A 22114-nucleotide genomic window follows, 5' to 3' on the forward strand; every position below is an offset into this window, starting at 1 on the left:
GTTAAAAGAACAAGGAAGAACAAGGCGTGAATTTTCAAGTGTTTGTTAGGTTTCTGAAGAAATTTCTTCTTTCAAAGGATAACAATGAATGCATGCGGACCCCACCATCCACTAACATTTCAAATTTATTTTCTTGGAAAAAGTCATCGTTTTCACCCTAAACTATACTCGAAAAGTCGAAACCACACCTAAACTATACTAGTGACCTATTACACACATAAATTATAAAAAAGTGAAACCATTTGCACCCTGTCAGGCTACCACCACTTGCATGTGGTGTAGTGTTTTACACGCGCTGCCACGTCAGTACCACGTCAGTAAAAAGTATCACTTTTTTATAGTTAAAGTGTGTAATAGGTCACTTATATAGTTTAGGTGTGGATTCGACTTTTCAACTATAGTTTGGGATGGAAATGATGACTTTTTCCTTAACGTTTTTAGCCGTTTACTTTTGTTATTTAATAGGATGGACGCGCCTAAAATAAGTGTAATACACGCGCCTTAGAATGAGGGTTGCGGGGAGATAATAATATCATTTTGTTATAGTTAAGGTGTGTAATAGGTCACTAGTATAGTTTAAGTTTGACTTAGACTTTTCGGATATAATTTAAGGTGGAAACGATGCCTTTTTCCTATTTTATTTATACTTTGGACACATCCTTTCACACTATATTGGCTTTAAAAAAATTAATGTGGGGCCCACCACGCCAAATGTCAATTAATGGACACCCTCTTACAACTATGACGTGATGGACCTCTTCCACCATAAAATTTTCCGTCTAGCTCCTACTTTAACGACTTACTAAATTCTTTTAAAATAATCTTAAAAAGGAATGAGATGATCTAAATATTCTTTGCTCTAGTTTATACACTGTTCCTATACAGGAAATCAGATAGTAGTATTTAATTACAAAAAGTTTTATAGTTTTTGTGTAGTTTTTATATTATTCAAAACTTATTTAAAATGATTTAAGAAATCAATTGTCAAATTGGCACAATTTTCTAAGTAAATTATTTTTACCATTGCGTACACAGGACTTCACCTTTCAAATTCAAACAAACAACTAGAATTATTTAATCGGAGCAGCGCCGGAGTATTTTGGTCGGAACTTTTATGCAACCGGCGAAGAAGCTGACGAGCACCCGACCCGACCCGATAAAAACCCTAGAAGAACTACGTAGGCAATTTCAAAAATCAATTTTGGGGATTTAGGGTTTCCATTTGTTGCTTTTACGAATGGGTATCGACACCCATATTTCCCAATGGATTCTCGAATTCATTCTCCGACAACCACTCGACGACAACATTCTCAACGATCTCATTAACGTTCTTCCGCTCCCGAACGACAATTTGAATCTCAAAAAGGCGCTGCTTGTCAGAAAAATCGAATCCGAGATTGCTAACGGTTCGGTTACTGAGAAAATCCTCGAGTTAATGGAATTAATCGAGGAATTGGATCATCAAGAAGGAATAATTAGGGATTCAGTGGCTACGAAAGCCGCTTATTGTGCGGTGGCAGTGGAGTGTACGGTTAAGTTTTTGAAAAGTGAAAGGGCGGGAAGTGATAAAGGGAAGTATTTTGAAGCAGTAAGGAGGATATGGAAACGGAGGATTGATTTAATAGAGAAAGTGGAGAATGTAGGCGTTGTATCGGAGGAGCTGTGGAGTTGGAGGGATGAAATAGAGGCGGCGTTTTGGGAAGATAGGTGTGCTGAGAATGTGATAAGGAGAAGTAAAGGCGTTTTTGCTGTTGACGCGGTTAAGGCTTTTGTTAGAGAAGCTAAAGAGAGAATTGGGGCTCCTTTTCTTGAAGTTGTCGCGGAAACTTACCATACTGATGAAGCAGTAAAGTCAGTTTTCGGAGAGGTGAACAAAGGAGGGGCTAGTAAGAAAAATGGAAAAGGTAATGTTGTAATATTACATATGCAGGGTGAATGTGTTATTGAACTTTATGATATGATCAAATTTCGGATAATAAATTTGTACAATGATCTGCTTATTCCTCTAGTTTAATGCATGATGACCAAATTATGTATATTGGTGTTGAATACTGAATTGTATGCTTTGTGTAGTTTATATGGGGACCCTTGATAAGATATAAAGGAAGTACTTTTTACATTTCCTTGTAATGTCCATATCAGTTTGTACTTATTATAGGGTAAAGATTACTTTTTTGACATTTTGCTTGCTGAACTCTTATCAGTTTTCTGAGTTTTATGTCGAGATGATTGTTTTTTTCTGCTTACAGAGGTATGCAAAGGAAATGCATTGCCCAGGAAGAAACATGTTGCTTTCAAACGCACCAGAGGAGCATCAGGTATCAGGATCAGTGATTCTATTGAGTCGGAAGTTGAGGCATCTGGTGGACAGGATGATTCTTCAGCTGAAGTGAAGATAGCTAAGAAAGCACTTAAATTGAGTTCATTGGAGCTGCGTGCTATGGTGAAGGATCCTCTACCTGATGCACTACGTTTTGCTGAGACTTTGTCTTCTGTGGTAAGGGATAATATGGGTCATCAGCCTGCTGAAAATAACAGTGACATGGCCCCTCAACCAATGGTTTCCAGTAGCAGAATGGCTCAAGCCGGTGGGGAGAACCGTGAGGCACAGCAAAATTGTCATCATGCTGCTGCATCCAAGCCAGATCTAGCGAACCGAAGCAGTGCTGCCCATACATTTGAGGTATATGCATTGAAAAAAAGTACTTGCCTCCAACTGCTTAAACATAAATGCTCAAATGCTGCTTCTTGGCATGTTTTGATGCACAAGACTCTTCAATGTGCTCTTGAATGTATAGTCACTGGAATTCTTCGATGCAAGATATTCTTGTTTATTCTCAAAGCTTTACTAGACTAGTGACTAAATGGTTTTTTTGTAACCGTATGTGCACAACTTTTTGCCAAGCCAAGTAACAAAATGATTTTTTGTGAAATAGTGAGGTTAGATCATATATTAGCTCTAGATTTGGTTTTCCCAGAAATAAATTAGAGCCTAAACATTACAGAATACTTTTGTTTGAAAAAATTGTCCTAGGTACAGAAACTGTATTTGGGAAAATTATCCTAATATACGGAAGGCCAGGGGTCTATCAGAAACAGTTTCTCTATTTCATCTGAGATAGTGGTATGGACTGCGTACACATTACCCTCCCCAGACCCCACTTTGTGGGAAATTGGGAATACACTGGGTATGTTGTTGTTGTTGTATCCTGAAAATGATTTGCAATTTTGTGCTTTCTAATGGAAACAAATTCTGAATTGTATATACAGTGGGACTCTTTCTTGGATGATATAAATGAAGGATCACCAAGTGGTGTGAATAGGGTTACTTTACCTAGCCCAAAGAGGACAAAAGTTTCTCCCCTGAAGAAGTATGAATTTAAAAAAATCACCACGAGGAGAAAGCCCGTGAAATGGAGTGCGCTGGAAGAAGACACTTTGAGAACTGGTGTACAGAAGTACGGAGCATGTCTTACTCCCTCTGACATTGAAAAGTACTGAGACAAGGTTTAGCGCTCTAAATGTTTTCCGTTTTTTGGTAGGTATGGTATTGGAAACTGGAAGGTCATCTTAGATGCTTATCGTGACATTTTTACCACGAGACAATCGGTAAGTGCTTTCTGATTCTACTTGTTATACACTGGTTATATATTACTCCAACTTTTGAAGTCTAAACTATTTTGTTCAGGGTGACTTGAAGGACAAGTGGAGAAATATGATATCGTAGATATTATTTTGAAGAAATTTGCTATATAGGAGACGTTTTGTTTTGTTAAACCAGAGGCATGACCTTGGTTTTTTTTGTATCATGTAAATGTCAAAATGTCCCTGTGTATCTTGTTCGATACATAACGTTTCAGATGAATGCTGTTGTATATCATGTCTCTCTAGAGGAAGCTGTTCGTATATACTCTAGAAATAGTTTCACTTTTAAAGGTCAAATTTTTTTTAACCGACAACAGTTTTCTTGCGTTTATTCCTCAACTGCCGCTCCAATTTCACATACTGCACTGTTAATGCATTTGTTAAGCTTCACGAACTGATACTTTAAATTCTCTCTCCAAAATTTCTATTTCATGAAATGCAAGCGAGTAGATTTGCTACTATGAAAGATGAGTATGTCTCTCGATTTCTTCTTGGTTACTATATGGGGGTTCCAACGAACCATAATAGCATCCGGGGAAAGTCTTGATTTCAAATAGCTCATGTTTGCTAATGGTTCTTGCTGCTCTGCTACTTTCACTGCTATGTAGCCTTGGGCTGAGGGCAATCATATTTTGTGTTTGACGACACAATGGAAGACTTCCCTTCGAGTCTGCAGAAGCTGCAACTGCATGTTTGGCATCAAATGGATTGGAAAAGGATGAAAGCTTTAAATTTTAGTTTATGAACCAGTTGTGAAGATGGTTTCTGTCATTGGAATGCCTCGGAGAATTTCAACAGGGAGAAAAGATGAGAATGTTGCCACAATGATTATAATCATCATGATTTTCATCGCATTCGCCGTGTCAACTATTGTCATGGCCGGAGAACCAAAAAGACTTAGAAAGGGGTTTAATTAAACTGAAGAGCAGCAGCCCTTTGAATGGGAAGAGAGTATTTTCTTGTCGGTACCCACACTGAAACCTCGACTTATCTGGATTTGCATTGCGTAGGATGCATTTAATCGGGAAACGCATGCTACAAAGATGTTTTTTGTACTCGGATTGCAACCCTTGGAGAGTAGTTTCATCTATCTTTTTTGGATGTGACACATAACGTGTTTGACTTTTACTACTGGGAAAAAGTATTGGTGGATGGAAATCAGTTCTTTTCTGTGACGTGCTCGAAAAGACATGCTGTTGAGACAATACAAATATTAGTACTATTAATTAACGAACAAATAGGTAATCTTTGATAATTTCAATTCTTCTTAGGTGCATTGGTCAAGCACTCAAATACAAATAAATATAGTTTAAAGGCGTCGTCGACATGTGAGTGACCTGTTGAAACATAATGTGGTAGTATAATTAATTAATAGGCTGCATGCTTTCTCACAAGTCAAGACTGTGAGAATCAGACCTACACGTGATAATATATTGAGACTTAATATACGTAATTAGGCACCTAAAAGTATGCTTTTAAAATAATAATAATAATAATAATAATAATAATAATAATAATAATAATATAAACTGCTTAAATGTTTAAATGAGATGAGAAATTACACACTTCACGTGCTTCATATTATAATTAAGTTGGATGCTAAGATACTCTTATACATGGTTCACGTTGATGTCAGGACTAGCAGGACTCACATAGCTTAGGAATAAGTTATTCCGGGGTTATAGTGACGAGATTAATATGTGAATTAAATGACGTGATTATTAATGAAACTATTTTTATTCATAGATATTGGATTCATTAGATTAAAAATAAGATTAGAAACTATGATATGAAATATGCGTGTGATTTACACTGGATAATTTGGGATAAGATTTATCCTTTCCTTTGTTGAAAATTTTTGGAGGGTGGAAAATATGCCCTTTTGTTGTTCCATCCTGGAATTAATACCATAGTTGTGTTATAAACAGTACCGAGATTGCTTATACCAGAACCATAAGATTGTAGTACTAATTACGAAATAAAATAATCTCGCAATGTATTTCGAAATTATAATTTCTTATCCCACAGGACGGATAAATACTATTTAAAGCTCATAAACTTCAAATCTTGAATCCATCAAACCACGAGATAAATAATGCTGCCACCTACCTAAAAAGAACCAAATGATGTCAAACGCTTGCTGGAACTTTGGTTGCTTTTCCTTGATAAAGTACACAAATTAGGCAAAAGAACAAAGTACATTTTCCAGTAGGTATGTATGAGACCCACAAAAAGTGAAGGACTTGAAAGACAAAGCAGATTCCTACAACTGTGAGTATGTATAACAACACCTGACTATGAGGTTGTGAACAACACTATATATCTTAACTTGAGGCTCATATAACTGGAAATAAACAAAACAAATTACCAACTGAAGATAGGGAGTTGATCACGCTCAGTCGCCTTTACTCTCCGGTTCAGCATCAGCAGTTTTCGCGAATACGTTATCTGGATGGTGGTCTTCACTCTCACCGGCAGCTTGTGACAGTAGAGAGGTGCCCAAGCTCTCGAGCCCTTTCTGCGTTAGATACTCCAGAGGGAGGTTGGCAGCATTAACAAGGGAGGTCATGCTCATTCCAGCAGTGGCCTCTACTAGCATGTCATCATCACGGTTCGGGTCGCAGTTAAGGTCCAACTGTCCCTTCCCGGCTGCAAACTCCTCCGCTTGATCCCCATTTGAATTCCTTTCATTCTCGGAGTTATTCATGAGTTCGTTCTCAGAATGATTCATTTGAAGCAACTCTATTCCACTTATCACGTCTGTTTCTGATTCATCTTTAGGAGGGACCTGATCCTTTGCCTGTGCAAGCTCCGCTTCTCGTTCTGATTGTTTTTTCTTCTTACGCATCATTAGTGTCTTAAAACGACGTTTCACAGTCAAGCAGACGTTGCACTTACACGTCGGCTGGTGCTTGCCCTTCCCACTTGGAGGCTGAATGCACACTATGCAAGTGCAACCAGGGCGATGCCGAGGATGTTTCGTTGTGGCTCCAACTGAAGGCTCTCCCAAGTCACCAATGTTATCTCCTAAAACAGCAAGTGTTGCCAAGGCATCTAGCCCAGAAGGCTCACAATCTTCATTGGTTTCTACAAGTTTTCGCCTCTTAGGATCTGGAATGAGAAGACACTAATAGTGATTAGTGAGCGACTAGATTATATAAAGAAAGGTCAGCATAATTCATATGTTTCAATCTATGAAGTGTTTCATACAAGAATCATAGTACATCTACTATTCTTGATATAATTACACACACGTGATTGAAGATCATGAAGGAACAAAATAAATTGCTAGAATCACAAAGGAACATCAATGTAACAAGGGCATGATTGAAGATTTTCAATTCCAAAACACAACAAACAAATTTTTAGGTGTAAAAAGAGCTTTCACTTGTATGATGTCTTCATCACAGATGGAGCTTCCCCTCCAACCATAGTCAAACAGATTTACTTAGATGTAGTGCTTTGAGCCGATAAACATCAAGATATAAATGAAAAGTCGGCTTCCTAGCATCAGGAGAAAGTTTGTTTAACAGAAATTCCTTAAACTCACTCTTTTTAAAATGATTTTTTTTTCAAAATGAACCATTAATTCAAATAAATGCAAGTAATCGCATAGCGAGCCCTTAAACCCTTTATTCCATTACTTTCATTTACAAAATATACCTATCTGTTAAGAATTGATGGTTCATCTTGAAGTTTTGTATATAGATCTACTTTTTCCTTGTAAATGACCTTTTAGCGACGAAGAATTTAGAAGCTCATGCAAATGTTAATTCTACCAGAAACTAAACCCCTTTAAATCACACATCAGCGTTCTTGTCAATGTGTGTGTGTGTGAACATTGTGTGTCATTAACAAAGAATCAAAAGGCAAAAAAATATAGGGGGAGGGAAGATATCTATTAATTAATGAGAAAAGATATCCCATACCCTTGCCAACGCTAAAGAGAGCTTCCAGTTCCCTTGGATTTATCTCATCTGGAGCAGCACAAGAGCATCTGCAATAAAGTAACACAGCTATCAAACATCCAGATGAGTAGTTATAACTAAATGTAAATATGTGAAATGGCACAATTTGTGTAGGCTAATTACCAAAACACACACATACGCATGAAAGAAAGCAAATGCATCTGAAAAACATGGCACATTCATCTAGGCTCAGAATATCCTTCTTTCATACCCAAGAGTAGTCACAAAAGTATCTCAGTTTGTACAGATATCATAGTAAGAAGCCACTAAAGTTGGTAGAGCATAATTGCACGCAGATTTATGGTTTACCTACCAAGAGAGAAACTGCCATATGGCCAAAAAGGCAAATTTTCTTCTTCTTTTAGCAATGTGATATCTTGAAAAATGAAGATAAAACTAATCTAGTCTCAAACGTGAATCGAAAGTGGGAGATCGATGGAGCCAGATATAGACCTTCTTGAATCCCAAATATTGTCCGAACAAGTCCACTTTGCAGGAAGGAGAACATGCACCGGCAACCTACGCCATTTAGAACAGCTGTCACATTGAGCCCATTGCTCCTGATCCCTGTTGTAAGGTACAACAGAAATTAACACTGAACTCCAACAAAAAAACAAATACCCAGCAGAGCAACCAACAATCAGATTGCTATCACTCATTCTAAAACTGTAGTTTTGATATTGACAAGCACAAAACTCTGCCCTGAGCTTTTCAGGTTTTGCATCTTCCATGTGGAAATATGGACCAGAGGTGGGGCGAAAAAGAAGTTCAAAGGTTTCATGCGACAGTTTACACATCCGAAGAAGTTTTTGGAATAGGTTGAGGCGTTGAGCTACAACATATCAAATTTCCCAAGTCTGCGCAAGTTGATCCATTGACAAAACAAAGAACGACAAATAAACTTCACTTGGTACATTCAGTTTAACTTACCCAGAAGATCGGGCAGTAAATATTGTCCTCTTTCCAAAAACTGGTGGTTCCTATAGAGGAAGAGAAAAGAGTGTAAAACTTTCAACGTATCACATTAAAGAAAAGAGAGAATTTTGTAGCTTTCCGCATTTTGGTTGCACTTACTTCATATTCCTCAAATTCACAATCCTCAATCACAACAATGGTAGACTTGGCAGTTGGAGATGGCCGAAATAATTCTTGTATTTCTTCCCAAGTGATTCTGAGTTCCATAGCATCATCAGCATGCATAAGAAGCCTCTTATTTTTGGACCCGATGTTTCTTGATTTTTTCTTCTCAGACATTGGCACTTGCCTGTTCATAGAATCATCGCTTGTTCTGCCTCCATTCTTTTCATGTTTCGATGGCAAAAAGAATTCGCATTACGGGAAAGAGAAAATTCAAGTACTTCAAGCATATGAGTATACTTGCTTTGCAAAAAGACCAGATGGCTAGAGTAAACACTCACTGGAAAGTTTTCAGCCATGCCAGAAAATGAAGTTTCTGCAGAGCCATTGCCATTGGTAAGGTTAGGCGTTTGAGACTCCTGATTGCATATCAAAAGTGGGAATCAAGATCACTACATTAACCATGAAAAGAAAGGTGACAATATCAAACGATGTTTCTGTAGATAACCTGCACGTCAACATTGTTTGTTGCCTTCCGAAATCCTATAACAAGCTTTCCTCCCGGATCTATTCGACTGAATATAACTACAACAATAAACCATAATCAGTAGTTCTATGTGAAAATCACTATCATTATCAAATACAGAGTCAATTAATGACCGAAAAAAGGAAAGACAGCATCTACAGTCAGATAACTAGCCATTTTGCCAGAGATGGAAAAAGATTTCTCTGATAGATCTATCCAATATACAGGCCTCTAAGCAATCATTGTCCTTTGTTTCTGGGGGTGGGGTGGACGTAGGGGTGGGGGGGTACCCATCTCCATTGAGAAATATACATGCCTCTTATCCATGATTGTCCTTAGTTTCTGGGGTGGGATGGCGGTTTAACATCTCCATTGAACTCAAAAGAAAAAACAGATGGAAACATGCAAGAGAATGTTTTGTATACAAACAGGGTTGGTTATATGACCTAAACAAGCATATCTTTTATGCATAACTAAAAAGCAGACCAGGATGCAGAATTATTGGGGGTTAGGGTGGGGGAGAGGAGATAACTGGAACGTTCCATAACAATGAGGAGCATGAAATTATTTTATAAGATGAAAGCATGAATATTTACCGGTATCACCAGCTTGCAATTGCATATTCTGAATACAAGGAGTGACACCCTCTAAAACATACATTCGACTATTGTTGTTAGGCCAGAATCTGAACTGGAATGTCCACTCTTTGCCCTTTATGTCCTGGATCCTTATCGGTAGACCCTCTGATTGGTTTATGGTAGGAAAGTATGCCTGCACAGGAATTGGCATTGATTAAGCATAAAGATAACAGGCAAGATATCAATTTCAGAAAGTACAAAAAAATATGAAGAAGTAACTAATACCTCAGCACATGCTTTCGGCAGAACCAAACGGCCTATTCGTCCAGCATCACTGGCACTTAGGACCTTCTCAAACAGAGGTACAACAGTGGACTTCAAGCTGAAATTCCAGTTAAAGTAAAACTTGATATCAAGACTGGGAAGGGAAAGTAGAAGAAACCATACGTAGAGCCTGCTGATCCCATTGTGATAAATAGGAGTGATACACAACTCAAAGATGACTAATAGCAACCAAAAATAATACATTATCAAGGATACTCGCCAGATATCTGCTGTAACTCCTGGTCTGTAATTCTAGGCCAGTATCGAGGCAGTAGCTGATTGCGGCCACCACGCCCTTCGGCAGGCGGTCTTGCAATCCGTGCTGGTGAAGCCATTGCTTTTATTGATTCAGAGCCTGATGTTGGGCTAGGTTTGGGGGGCTTGGGCAATATATGGCGTGCCCTTTGGCTCTGTTGAAAGAGAGAAGCTTTGCTTTGTTCCCTTCCTTCAATATCCCCACCGGGAAAAGGCTGTCCTGAACTTGAAGTACCAATTGGAGTACTCAAAGAGAAATTTAGAGACGGCTGATTGATCGAGTCATACATATCTTTAACTCCTTGACCTGGTCTCTCAGTATCCGGTTTGCCAAATAGAGAAGCTCCAAAGGGCTGCTGGCTCAGATTTGAAAAGCATGAACTCATATTACCAATAGGAAGATTCTTTTGAGTTTGAAAAATTTGACCAGGCTCACTGCTTTCCCCTGTCTTGCTCAACTGCATAAGCCTTCTTCTGTCAAACTCATGCTCATCCATTTTATTCTCAACGACCAGTGGCTGTGCAGTCTTAGATCCCAATGTGCCATTACGAAGATCATCACCAGGTATCTGCAAAAACATTTATAAGATGATTAAGACTCATTACGTCAAATGACCATCAGCTAAGTTGGTCAAAGAGAATACTTTCGGGGAATTCAATTATTAGTAAAAGACTAAGTGAAGTGCGCATACACATTCAAAGAACACGTAAAAAGAACTCCAATTAGATAAGTGAAACAAAAGAAAGACAAAAAAGTGAAGCTATTCATTTGTCAATATCTTGAATTTGCTTGTTTCTTTCGGGGATTGGGTTTTGGCTTTCTGGTGGGGTTGTCTTCCAGTGTTGTATGGACAAAATATACGCACAAGATTTATAATTTTAATAAAGCCAGAAACCAAATCACATAGCATGCTTGCTCTAAGTGAAAAGCTGCATCACTTTGCCGAATTAGAGTAATATACTATGGTGGATGGTTACTCCAGCATGGACCAAACTGAGATTAACCCAACTCTCTCCCATAATGGAGACAAATTACTTTGATCCTGCTTTTTTAGATACTTACCCATATCTTTACAATATTATTTTAGATAGTTTTCTTAGGACATGACAACTAAAGATAAGACAATGTATTCAAATTTTACCACGTAATCTTACCAGAAAGAGCATATATCAAGTATGAAGTGAGCATCTGAATATCAAATATTCAAATGTTAAAGCACACAGAAAATGTGAACAAGAAATAAAAAAAGAGCAATGTTGTTGTATCTGTGTTGCATGGAAATGACATTTCCATGGACACGATACAGACACAAGACTAGCTATTGTAAGGACTTAGAAACCACGGGACGCTTTCTCTAAGAGCAAAAGCTGCATTAATTTGCAGAATTACTACGTGAAATTTTGAAAGTAATATAATGCAGTGGCAGTGTGAATTGTCACCATTGATGGTTATCAGTATGGAATAAACTGCATCCGACTTCACTCTTCTCCCATTATTGGAGGTAGCTAATTTTGACCTTGTAATTTTAAATACTTCCACAATTCTTTAAAATCAAGAACTACTAATACTAATAACGCTTCATTCCCAATTACAAACCTCTGTACAAAGGTGTCGTTTGTCTCGATTCCTCTTAGCTGTTATCGTGAAATGTTGTCATAGAAAATATGTAATATGACACAACATGAAATATTGATTCCAAAAGAATCTTGACCATTATAGTGAAATATTGTTATCGAGGTCTGAGGATGTTGTTATAGATTATTGTAGTTAGATCGCTCTAGGAATCCTCATTATCTGTTTTGCTCCATTCAGAACCATTTGCAAGTATTATTCCAATAATTCAATAACTAGAGGTTCTCTACCACTTACCACATATACGTCTCTACACAGACTAAAAGACTCTTATCATAGACTGAACATAATATAACTATCACCGTGCCATCATGAGTAAAGCTTATTTAAATAAATTTTCTTAGTACACGACAACCAAAAATAGAGAATATAAGTCAATTAAAAAGTAAGCTTGCCAAGAAAGGTCACAAAAACAAATTTGACAAGATAATAGTACATGCATATGAATACTAAACGTCAATAACAAACAGAAGAATTTATTTAAAAAGGGGTTGATTTATTGATTGATTAGAGAAACAGAAATAAATAAGGGAAAGTACGTATGCATGTCTTATATACAATTATATAAATATCTTGACCCACTTCTATTTACAATTTTCTTGACCATGTCCATCAATGAAATCTTTTTTCATCTTTCAAAATTTTAATGAGTAAACGATTAATTTTAGATTTTCAATACCATTTCTTTAATGTGATGGACCTTAAAACCAAGTAACCAACACCAATCACCAATTTAATTTTTAGATCCATTCCAAGAAGTTTGATGTCTTTCAATGGATGAAAATTATTTCTCCTATAACAATTTAAATTAGTATATTCCTATATCCCAATTTTTATTAAATCCCTTCTGTTTTGGCGCATCCGAATATATTTCACACCTTTCTTCTCATAAATATTATTTTTTATATAACCTTCACAAGTTCTTAGAATTCAAATCTATTCACCTATCGAATTTATGAGACGTGATTTTTTCTCTCTTAATCTAGTTTTTTCAACTATTAGGTTAAGTTGTTTTTACATTACTAATTTACAAAATATACAAGTCAAATGATATCTTAAATTGCAAATCCAACCAAATGGTGCCACCTAAATTAAAAGAAATGAGTAAAAACTAACGCTGTTTTTTTTATTATTTCATACCTTAGTAACCGCTACTTAATTTTACATTCCAAATTATTATTATTACAAAAACACTTCTTTATTAGCCATGGTAAACATTTTATCTCAATATCTACACAAGTCATAGGTATTTCTACTGAGATGGAGGAGTATTTCTGACAAATAATCCATTTACTCATTTGAGTTGTTGTTTATTAACATGCTCAAAAACTCTGATATAATTTTTCTTTTTTTTTTAATCCCTAAACTAGTCAAATGCGATAAATTAAAATAAACAGCATAAAACAGGTGAATGAAGCATAACCCTTTTTTACTCATCTCCCAAAAAGTGAGACTACCAGTATATTTCGTGTTCAAACATCATCCTATTGAGTAATTGCAGTAAAAAGCGTTGGAGAGAAATTCACTATTTCTCCTTTTTTTCATAACTGTGTTTATTTTTATTCATAAAAAATAATTCCACTAAGATTCTTATAATATTAAAATTTTAGAGAGCACAGAGAAGTTGTAAACTATGAAGCGTAAGAGCATTTGGCTTTCTGGAGACCACTTAAAAAATAACTTCATTTTCTTTTATTTCGATAAAGTTCATCCTATACATAACCTTGCCATGCGATTGGAGAATCAATGTCTTTGGCATAGTCCATTCTGATCTATATAACGATAACAACAAGCCCTCTGTATGCTAGATCTCAGATGGTCCATGCCTAAGACAAATTTACAGATTTTGCAATGCTGGATAAGGGTCGGGATCAGCAAAAATCCCTCAAAAACAAAAAAAAACAAAAACAAAAAATTACAAATGTATTCTTTTGATTTTTTTTTTTAGAATAATAATAGCATATTCATCAGCACAAAAAGCTGGCCGGTAACCACATTTTAAAAAAAATGAAAGAGAGATCCAATGGGTTAATCTGTTTTATCTATTTACAAGGATTCTTTTGCTTTTCTTTTGGAACAACAACGCTTTTCTACATGATTCTGAAGCCATGTTGGACGTCATGAAGTCGTAATACAACCAGTGAATCTCTACTTTTAGGTTTATACTTTTGGATGTAACACCAGCACTTCCTTGGTTCTACTTTTAGTGTTTTTCCCACACCAATGCAACGACCTACAACCATCTTTACAATTTATCGAATCTGCAACATAATACGGATAAACAGAAGAAGCAGCAAACCTTCCTAAATCCACTAGCAGAGAATATGTAATGACAACATGCATTATAAATGCGTCTAAGCCAACACTTCCCAACTGTAAATATTCGGCTGATCTATAGTCAATTGATCAGATTGCACCATGCATATCCCTCTCTGTCTCGTCAAAAATGGAAATAAACCCAAAATTTTTATTTTTTTTTTAAAATAAGGATACCTGTATTGGCCTGGTGGAATGACCATCCAAATGACGTGCACAGAGTATACATGCAACACCTCCATAATCCAAGTACTCATACAAATACTTTGACGCAATACAGCCACAGTGTATACGCTGCCAGACCAAATGAAGATAGAGTCAAAACTAGTTGACCATGAAAATGTAGTACGTGATTCAGTGACCAAAAAAACTAGTTGACCATGCAAATGTAGTACATGATTCAGTGACCTACCTTTCTACACGTTCTGCATTCCCTCCAACCAGATTCATCCGGATGGAACGTCTCACAGAAAACAAAATTTTCAAAAGCAGATCTGCACACAAAACTTTGGTTTACTAATTGCATAATAATACTAATAAAAAGTTAGGCAGAAACATCATAAAAATTACAAGTCAACTATATGCCAAGACTGATGAAAAGGCTCGTACTTTGTGATGCTTGTATAAAGACGAACAAGAAAAAAAATTAACAATGCCAATATGAGTCCGGAACAACAACAGTGCCATACACAAAAATTACAAGTCAACTATATGTCAACACTGATGAAAAGACTCTTACTTCGCGACGCTTGCATAATGAAGAGCAAAGAAAAAATTTAACAATACCAATATGAGTCCGGAACAACAACAGTGTCATACATAAAAGTTACAAGACAACTATATGTCAAGACTGATGAAAAGGCTCTTACTTTGTGACGCTTGTATAAAGACTAGCAAAAAACAAAAAAACCTAACACTTCCAATATGAGTCCGAAACAGAAACAGTATCATACAAGAGAGCTCTCAGAAAGAAGTTGAATTCCAAAATAGGAACTTATACTTCCGATTTCAAGAACCAAAAAGAACCACATTAACAACCAAACAGTTGACAAAGATACAGACATGCCATTTTACATGGGAAGACCAACAAAAATCAACAACGCAAGAATGTACTATTGCCTCAAACTCAAAATAGCTTCCGCAGGTTATTATCTTGGAACTGGATGCATCCAACTATAAACACCTTAGTGGCTTAAGAGATAACATGGAAACATATAATTCCAAAACTAACAAAAGGTCTCATCTTTTATGTCCAATGACCCCTAAATCATCACGTAAAACTTAGTTATCTTTAGCTAAAATCTCAAAATTAAGAAAATGAGAACAAAGGGCACCATAAGGTCCTTTGACTTCTACCTTCCTCCCTCCTTACCTCAAAGATAGCTTCTTTACACAAAAACAACATGAACTCACTTGAAGACAAAAACTATTTACGCGTAAACATATATGTAATCACACTCATTCTTGAAGCATAAACTGTAAAGTAACAAACTTAAATGTGACATTTGACTAAAAATCCTAAATTTAGGAACAAACCCATAATGCAACAAACAAAAATTTCTCAACAAAGAAAAATAAAATTGCCCCCTCTATATTCAGGGAGATCCAAAAAAAACCCAAATCCCCAAAATGCCCTTTGCATCAGAAAGTCGAGCAAAAATTCATGAACAACAAAGCAACAATTAGAAAAGAGAAATTAATTAATTACCCGCAGTTGTAGCAAAGCTTAGCAAATCCACCAGATTTGAATCCCCAACCTTTCTTCCATTCTGACGACGTCGTTGCACGACAAAGCTCATTCATGCAAATCATTGACCCCATTTATATCCCTAAAAATCAAATCTTTAGCAACAAATCTCAATTAATCAACTTATAAATCAACAAAAACCCTTTCAAAAATCAAGAAAACACCAAACCCACATCCAAAAAAAACCCAAAAATCACCAAAAATACTAAACAGCACAAATACTTAAATGAACAAAAATTTACAAATGTACCAACTACCCAGATGAAAAATCAACCTCAACATGAACAAAAAATTAACAAAAACCCTAAAAACCCCATCAAGAATTCATTAAACCCAGATCAAAAAACCCCCCCAAAATCACCAGGAAAAAAAAAACTAAACAGTACAAATTCTTACCTTAACCAATATCAAAAAATGCAGCAAATTTTTCCCAGAAAAAAAAAACCTTAACAATGATTCCTGAACTGGAAAAAAAACTGGGTCAAATACTAATAGAAACAAAAAAAAAAAAAAAATCAACAGCGGTGGTCGGTGGTCGGTGAGTAATTTACTATTATAGAGAAACTGATAAAAAGATTCATGAGACTATACATATGTATATACACAACAAAGTGAACAAAGTACAAGGATTTTAGAGAGAGAAAGTAGAGAAAGAAAGTTGCATGCAAAGAAGAGAAGGAAAGAAACAAAAAAGATGGAAGCACAAAATGCATGCACGACACTTCAAAGGTCTTCTCTTCTATACTTAAATTAATTAAATTTCCCAAAAAAAAGTTAATTGTTGAATTAAAATTAAATTAATTAAAAAAAAAATTATGTACTGTATAGAGTAAAAATTTTCGGACAGTGATTCGATTTGACCATTGTACTTCGTGGATTCCCATGTCTTCTTAGGTATTATGACGTCAAAAATGTTACAAAAGTCAAGATTTACTATATCACAGTCTGACTAAAAGTTACTACTACTTTGGTAAGGTAAATTTCAACATGAGTGAATCAAGGTGGAAATTAAAAAAAAAAAAATGTTATTTCTCATATATGAAAAAAATTGTTATTTTGTATATGATGTGAAAATTTATATAATTAAGAAAAATTTAAATAATTCATTATATTGTGAATGCTATTATATGCAGCAAATATGATTATCTAAAGTTTGTGTTTTGTAATTCATTGTTAATGTTGTTAATATAATAGGAGTAGTTAGATATGATGGTTTTTTAGAAGGTTAGTTAAAAATAATTAAGAGATTTTCAAATAAACATGGATGGTTTTTCTAGATTTTTTTTTTTTTAAATTGTTGTAGATGTATAGGAAATTAATTTCTTACTATATATAGATAATGACGTAGTTTTTCAAATCCTTTTAATTTCTTTCATGTTATATATGTGCATGAAATTTGAGGAAAATGGAAAAAATTATTAGTAAAAGTTTTGGAATTACTATTGTAAACAAAGTTATGGCATATATATTGCTAAAAGATCATGCTATTATCATAAAATAAAAATAATGAAAAGACTTACCTGAGCACTTTTGATTTGTAATAATAATAATAATAATAATAATAATAATAATAATAATAATAATAATAACGATGATGATAATGATGATGATGATGCTAAAACACCTAAACTCAAAAGTTAAATCACCAAAAATAGTCACTGCTCTCGGACCAAGTTGATTTTAGGATTTTCAAATTTAATTTCTAAAAAACATCAAGATTTATCATGCACATTCGCTCTCTAACATAGATGAAAGATATATCTACACTAGAGGAGAGAATCGATATATCATAAAGAGAAAGTAATTAAATTAGAGGGTAGAAGTCACCTTGATATTTATTAGAGAATATGGCTAGATGTCCGTCACAATATCTAGACAAAAAGATGATAACTCCGACGCTGACTAGATCGTAGAGAAAGACAGAGAGTGTTTTAATCTCTCGAATGAAAATAGATAAAATGAGAACTTTCAGAGAAATTTTAAATATTTTTTGTTACTTTTATCTACATATATTTGGACTTTTAGTTGATTTGATTCGATTTTTAGGCCTGGTCAAACCTTTGTTTGTTTTAATTTCTATTTAATTAATAAAATGACCTATGAAATCTAAAAATAACTCTAAAAAAACTTGTTTAACTGTCAGATCCTTGATATCATCTCGTACAATTGATTATCATCATTCCATATTATTCTTCAATACTATTATGGTTATTGTATTGGCTATTGCTATTTATTTTAATTTTATTTTTGAAAGCACATGTTATCGCACATTGATTAGTCCAATTTTTTTTTTAAAATAACATGTGTACTTTTTAAAATGAGCACAATCTTTTTAGATTTTTCATTCAAAAATAAAAAAACTCTAATTAATTCAGAAAAATCACAACTTACCGACATCAGGTTCAACACAAAATCAACCACGAGTAATCAATAACACAATATAATAATAAATAAAGATAATTTTTCAGATTGCATGAGCAAGTGTTATTACAAAATAAAAGGCAAAATTAAGAAACATGTTAAAAAGATGGACTTTCTTGCTTAAGAGAAATTTGAAAGATCGATTTAGTAGTATTGCACGAATTCAGAGACTAATTCTTCGAGAGAAAAAGCTCACTGAAAAACAAAGAATCATGAGTCATCTTCAAACTAAGAAATCGTAAAATAAAAGTCACGAAAGAGATAAAGAAACAAACCGCGAGCTAGAGATCTTGAAATTAAAATGTTGGTTCAAACAATATTTTCAGGCAGTGAAGATGACAAAGAAGTGTATCAGACATTTCTTGTTAAAATTTCAATATTTGCTTTTTGATGTTTTGTTTTAGAATTTTGTTTAGGTAGGGTCACTGTTCTTGGATCAAGTTGATTTTATGATTTTTTTTTATTTTAGGCGATTGAATTTTGTTTTGTTGTAAGACTATTGTATAAATAATAAAACACGATCATGTAGATCTAAAATTTAATTTCTAAAAAACATCGAGATTCATAATGCACAATAACTCTCTAACATAGATAAACGATATATCTACATTAGAGGAGAGAATCGATACATCGTAAAGGGAGAGTAGTGGAGTTAGAGGGTAGAAATCACCTTGATATTTATCAGAGAATATGGCTAGCTACTTGTCACAACATCTAGACAAGAAGATGATCTCTCATCATAACATCTAGACAAGAAGATAATAACTACAACGCCGACTAGCTCATAGAGAACGACAAAGCGTTTCCTAATCTCTCAAACGAAAATAGACAAAATGAGAAACTTTCGAGGAATTTTAAATATTTTTTGTTACTTTTATTTATCTATATTTGGACTTTATATTGATTTGGATCTACTACTTTGATATAAGAGAAGACTAGGAATTTACGAAATGGACACACAAGACGCAAAAATCAGCAAGCAAAAACAACACAAAAGAAAGAGGATGAAGAAGAAGATTGCATAAACATAAAGATAGATAGAAAGACCCTTATTTCTACCAAGTGATTAACGAAAGATGGTGTATCAAACCATCAATCACACCTCACCAATAGAAACTCAAACCTTCTTCTTAGGTGGACCAAGGGAATTCACACTCCTCAAAATCCACCTTTCTTGCCAATTTGTCAACACAAGTGAAATCCATCAATTGTGCTAACTCTAATTCGGTTTCTCTCTCTTAAGGAGAAGGAGAATACTACAAGCTAACACTAATATTACAATATGAAAATTCACTCAATTTATTATGTCAAAACTAAGGAAATTAAGAGCCAAGGTGCCTATTTATACTATTACAAAACAAAAACTAAAATACCCTTAATGAAGGGTGCTCCTTTGGAGTGTAAAAAAAAGTCTTAAAGGACCATAATAGCCCTAACTATGGGTGCCTCTTGAGTGTCCAATTATAGTGTGCAAGGTCCATATTGTCTTTCAAGTAAGGCGCCTCTTGAGTGTAATGGTTCCCTTCTCCTCCTTCAACTTGACAAGGCTTTAAAAGGCTCCAAACACTTGCCAATTTCGAAGCTCGAACCTTTGACAATACCTTGTACTCTTTTATGCTCTTCATGCTTGTATCATCCTCTCCATCTTGAAAGGAATCTGTCCTCAAATGCGCACCTTGCAAAACAACAAAGAGGGAAAAACAAACATACAATCCTCGTGATAGGAGGGTTAGCATTAGTACCACAAATTAGGTGAACATGCCAAGGGGGTACACTTTTGGAATATAACCAACTATCCCTCGTTATAATCATGAAACACCTACCACAAGCATAAAAAAAGGACACAGCTAAGGCAAACATCAAGAGGTACGACAACTACAAAGGTCCACAAAAGTCATATAGCATTTTAACTCCAAGTGGACCAACAAACAAATATCCTACCCCTACATAAAGCAAATACAAAACTATCATGGATATCATCATAAGCAAAGAGGTAGTATAGGAAGACACCAAGTGTAAAGGCATCATCCAAGGTGTCATAATCTATAAGAATACCAATTAGTTCAATAGCTTTAGCACATAAGGTTGGAATCAAGTCATTTGAACACATATGGCTTCCTTCTTTCAAGTAAAGCATCAACTTGGCATCCACAAGTTTGGATTCATTCAATTCAAGCACAAGTGTGTCAAGTAAGGATGCACATTTAGAAGCATTATCCCAAGACGACAATGACACATTTGCCCTCGGGTTTTCAAGAATAATACCTTGCTTGTCATGTAGACCAAGCAAAAAGTTAGGTGTGCCAGCATCGTCATATCCACATTTGGCACCAGGGTCAAAATGGAAAGAGTGGCCTTAGACATGGATCTAGACAACACTCTTTTTCCCCATAGGCTTCGCCCCCATCTAAAAGACATACTCTCTACAATAGCATACATATCATTAAAGCCAAATAGAGAGTAGAGAAAGGTGTCACACAAATCAACTTTAACTATGGTGCCCTTATGCAAGTACTCACTAGTTCCAAGTTTATCACCACTAGGATGCTCAACATAGGAAACACACAAAGAAAAAATAGATGGAATCTCTAAGTATGCACCACTTCCTATTTCAAGAGAGTAATTTTCCCATAGATATAAGTCACCATGAGCAGCAAAGGGATCACACACAAAAATATGTTCACAAGAACAATCACAGTTCGAGTTTCCTACATATTCAAGCAATTCAAGGTCACCTTCATCCGATTGTGCCTTTTCTTGATTTCTTTGAGCAAATCTATCAATATGGCTTTCATAATACAACATGCTCAAAGAATCATCTCCAATCCCATGATCAACTCTATCAACATCATTATTAACTTGAGATTTATTAAACACACCACACATATGCTCAAGTAGTGGACTACATTCGGGAGTAGGTTGATCATCATTCACATCCTCACTAGTTGTTGAAAGCTCACATACCAACGTAGACTCACCTTGACTTTCACAAGGGTCAGCTAGTGTGTGAATACTCTTATCACTTGGTAATGGAACTTTATTCAAGTTATAAGTGCTAGCACTAGATGGACACAATTCATTCTTACGAAAAAAATCAATTTTGTCATCTTTAGGATCAACTAGTGCTTGCAAACTTACATCAAGAATTTGGTCTTCATGCAATCTAACAATACCAAGAGTATCACAAAGGGAAGACTCATGCAATTCTCCTCCAAGCAAACTATCAACTACATCCATTTGGCTACTACTAGCCATATCACGGCATTCTAAGTTTATAGGAGTGTAGGAGATAGCATTGTTACCTTTTAGCTCACATGAGGTATGACCTTCACCTAGGTTTGGATCATGGCAGCCCATTTGTTCCTTTGGGAAGCTCTCATTACAAGGGAGTTTGTCAAGAATTCTTCCTTGCATCAACACTTTATCATTTTTCTCAAAGTTAGAATTATTAGCCAAGAGCTCCATTTGATCAACAACCATGTGTTCTTGAGGAACTCTCCTTAAATCCTTCGGTGGAAGTATATTATCTTGAACCTGCACACAAGGAGAATTAATACTAGGCAAAATGCTAGTATCTTGGTTAGTGGTGATTTGTCTTAGATGGCATGCTTCAATCATCAATTG

The 22114-nt window shown here is 35.3% G+C and overlaps 2 protein-coding genes across 4 annotated transcripts; one reads left to right on the forward strand and one right to left on the reverse strand.

Moving 5' to 3' along the window:
* Nucleotides 1-748: 748 nt before the first annotated feature.
* LOC107875410 (telomeric repeat-binding factor 2) lies at nt 749-3908 on the forward strand. The gene is made up of 5 exons (XM_016722120.2): nt 749-1904; nt 2250-2683; nt 3271-3458; nt 3543-3609; nt 3689-3908. The coding sequence occupies exons 1-5, from the start codon at nt 1238-1240 to the stop codon at nt 3725-3727; spliced, it is 1395 nt and encodes a 464-aa protein (XP_016577606.1). The 5' UTR covers nt 749-1237; the 3' UTR covers nt 3728-3908.
* A 1874-nt stretch (nt 3909-5782) lies between these two features.
* LOC107875409 (B3 domain-containing transcription repressor VAL1) lies at nt 5783-16793 on the reverse strand. Of its 3 annotated transcripts, none has more exons than XM_047414180.1 (15): nt 16661-16781; nt 16466-16533; nt 16031-16151; nt 14735-14816; nt 14500-14616; nt 10335-10942; nt 10080-10176; nt 9813-9987; nt 9199-9275; nt 9032-9109; nt 8688-8912; nt 8544-8593; nt 8067-8180; nt 7575-7642; nt 5783-6756 (listed from the first exon to the last, which is right to left on the reverse strand). In XM_047414180.1, exons 3-15 carry the CDS (start codon nt 16141-16143, stop codon nt 6041-6043), a joined length of 2520 nt encoding a protein of 839 aa, XP_047270136.1. In that variant the 5' UTR covers nt 16144-16151; nt 16466-16533; nt 16661-16781; the 3' UTR covers nt 5783-6040. The 3 variants fall into 3 exon arrangements, with proteins under 3 accessions (XP_047270136.1, XP_047270137.1, XP_016577605.2); XM_047414181.1 differs by having other exon boundaries at nt 16031-16164; XM_016722119.2 differs by having other exon boundaries at nt 16466-16793.
* Nucleotides 16794-22114: the final 5321 nt, after the last annotated feature.

Source organism: Capsicum annuum, chromosome 6 (genome assembly GCF_002878395.1).
Source record: "Capsicum annuum cultivar UCD-10X-F1 chromosome 6, UCD10Xv1.1, whole genome shotgun sequence".
In the NCBI taxonomy this organism is placed as follows: domain Eukaryota; kingdom Viridiplantae; phylum Streptophyta; class Magnoliopsida; order Solanales; family Solanaceae; genus Capsicum; species Capsicum annuum.